At 55.7% G+C, this 2149-nt stretch overlaps 1 protein-coding gene across 1 annotated transcript in view; it reads right to left on the bottom strand.

The window, feature by feature from the left end:
* Positions 1 to 416: 416 nt before the first annotated feature.
* The window catches only part of AIFM3 (apoptosis-inducing factor, mitochondrion-associated, 3), a gene marked incomplete at its 5' end in the record, with an annotated part of 14752 nt that continues 13019 nt past the window's right edge, over positions 417 to 2149 (bottom strand). The window contains 3 exons of the mRNA XM_010142314.1: positions 417 to 496; positions 846 to 944; positions 1900 to 2017. Of these exons, the coding sequence (XP_010140616.1) occupies positions 417 to 496; positions 846 to 944; positions 1900 to 2017 (297 nt within the window). The remainder of the gene's footprint in view (positions 497 to 845; positions 945 to 1899; positions 2018 to 2149) is intronic.

Below are 2149 nucleotides of genomic sequence, written 5' to 3'. Positions count from 1 at the left end.
CCTCTTGCGAACCCTCACAGCTCGTAACAGACAGAAGAGGTTTTTGAGCCCAGTTTGTCAAACCAGAAGCAGAAACGGTGATGCCCGAGCTGCCAGTCCAGCCCTGAACACAGTCATGAACACAGGGGTGGGATGGGAAGGAACCCTTTGACGGGAACTGCCAGCAACAAATGAAGAGAAGCCACTGTCAGCTCTCAGACACTCTGGGAGCAGACAAGATGCTAACATCCAGCAGAGACATTGAGTCCAACCACCAGCTTCACTCGCTTTACACTTGGCACATAGTTTCTCCAGGTCCCGCAACCTCTACGTCCAGAGAAGAACATAACCAACTGACACAAGCTCTGCCCCAAGTGTTTTTCACCCTGGCTGAACAAGCTTAGACAAATGCCTGGGTAGGAAAGTGGAGAAGACACTTACTTGGTATAAAATGCCACAAACTTCAGTTCATCCAAATCTCCCTGAATGACAACGTCATCGAATCCTTCCCCGTGGCCTGGGAGGCACAGAAGAGGAAGTGGATTCAGCAACAATTCCCCTGGGTCCAGCTCTAGCCCCTAAAACAGTGTTGCAATCCAGAGCTACAGGAAGAGCATCCTGCGGGCACCAAGATGTTCATGCTGGACCATCCCTCGTGCCCACAGCCATCCCTCTGGCCCTGCACCCCACAGCCATGAGCAGACGGATTTTGGAGGAGACACCAACACCCTCAGGAGGCAGAAGGGATGCAGACCCAAGGGAGAGGTTGGCCCAGAGGGTCCACAGCAAGGGTGGTGGCTGCGGCTACTCTGTCCCAGGAGACCTCCACCAGCATAAACTCTAGAGCAGCCTTGAGAGCCCCTTACCCGCATATCGGATGCTCTTCCCAAACATGGCAGTCCACAGGTACGGGACTGTGCTGATCTCCATGCCATGGGCCAGCATGTTCAGCGCGGCTATACGACCTGCAAGAGAGGAGCGGCAGCATAAGTGAGGAAGCTCTGTGCTGGGGCAAGTGTTGGGGGATGCCCTCAGGTCACAGCGTCAACGTCTCTAGTCCCAGAGAAGTGGGAAACCAACATCCTCTGCTTGGGCTAAGAGTCCAAACCCATACAGCAACGAGCAGCAACAAGGAAACACATTGCGCTGTCCAAGGCTGGGCTCGGGCTCCTCCCTGGAGAAGCAGCTCCTATGGAGTCGTCACCTCCACTGGCACGAGCGATGTTCTCATGAGCCTGTTTCAACCCAACCTCTGCAAGTGACAGGGCTGAGAGCTTGTGGAGCTCCCACCGCAAAGGGAGATGGGGTGGATAAACCCCCCGAGGACACGGAGATCGTTTGGGTGCAGTGTCAGCCACAGTGATAAAGGGGTCTCTGTCCAAAGGCCAACCTTGGACACCTCTCACCCAGGGCACCCATGCAGAGGTCAACTCCCCCATGGGGTTGTGGCCTTGGAAAGCCCCAGGGTTTCACGCCAGGCTTTCCAGGCTTTTCAGCGTGAAGGGGAGAAAGGCGTCAGCTCTGAGGTGTGCTCCTGGGCCAGCGTGGGCAGCCCTGCTGCAGATGTGGCCCCAAGCTCACAGTAGGATCTGAGCTCCTAAATGTCCCAGGGCAAGGGGAAGATTAGGCTTCTGCAGTGACTGGACCATCCCTCTGGACCGTCTGGAGATGCCAGGGAGCACACGGTGTGCGAGAAAGCCTGTCCCCGGCACCTCGGTCTTTGTAACAAGGCATTGTCAGGCACTACACGTCACAAAGGGGTTTCAGACAAGGTAAAACATGCCTTCAAAATGTTTACTACAGCTCCTTGGTTTCCCCACTGGCAGTTGTGGGCTTGGAAATTCCCTGGGGCATGCGGAAAAGGCTCTTTTTCCATAAACAATTTGGTGCTGCAAAGCGAAGGGGCTGAAAAGCACCTACCGTGCATATGGGCCATCTGCCAGTGAGGGACGTTCACCTTCTTGTTATTCCTCAAGGCCAGCGGGAAGGTGACAGCGTCACCAGCTGCGAAGACGCCGGGGATGTTGGTTTGCATCATCTGCAGGGGGGAAGCAGAAGTGAGTGCTGGGTGGGGTTTGCAGCCTACAGCAGCAGGAACTGGGAAGAGCTCTGAGGCTGCCCAGGTCCCCAGGGACACATGGACAACCTCTGCTCAGCTCTGGTAGCCCCG

Source organism: Buceros rhinoceros, unplaced genomic scaffold (genome assembly GCF_000710305.1).
Source record: "Buceros rhinoceros silvestris isolate BGI_N320 unplaced genomic scaffold, ASM71030v1 scaffold8128, whole genome shotgun sequence".
NCBI lineage: Eukaryota > Metazoa > Chordata > Aves > Bucerotiformes > Bucerotidae > Buceros > Buceros rhinoceros.
This window is presented reverse-complemented; position numbering and strand designations above follow the sequence as displayed.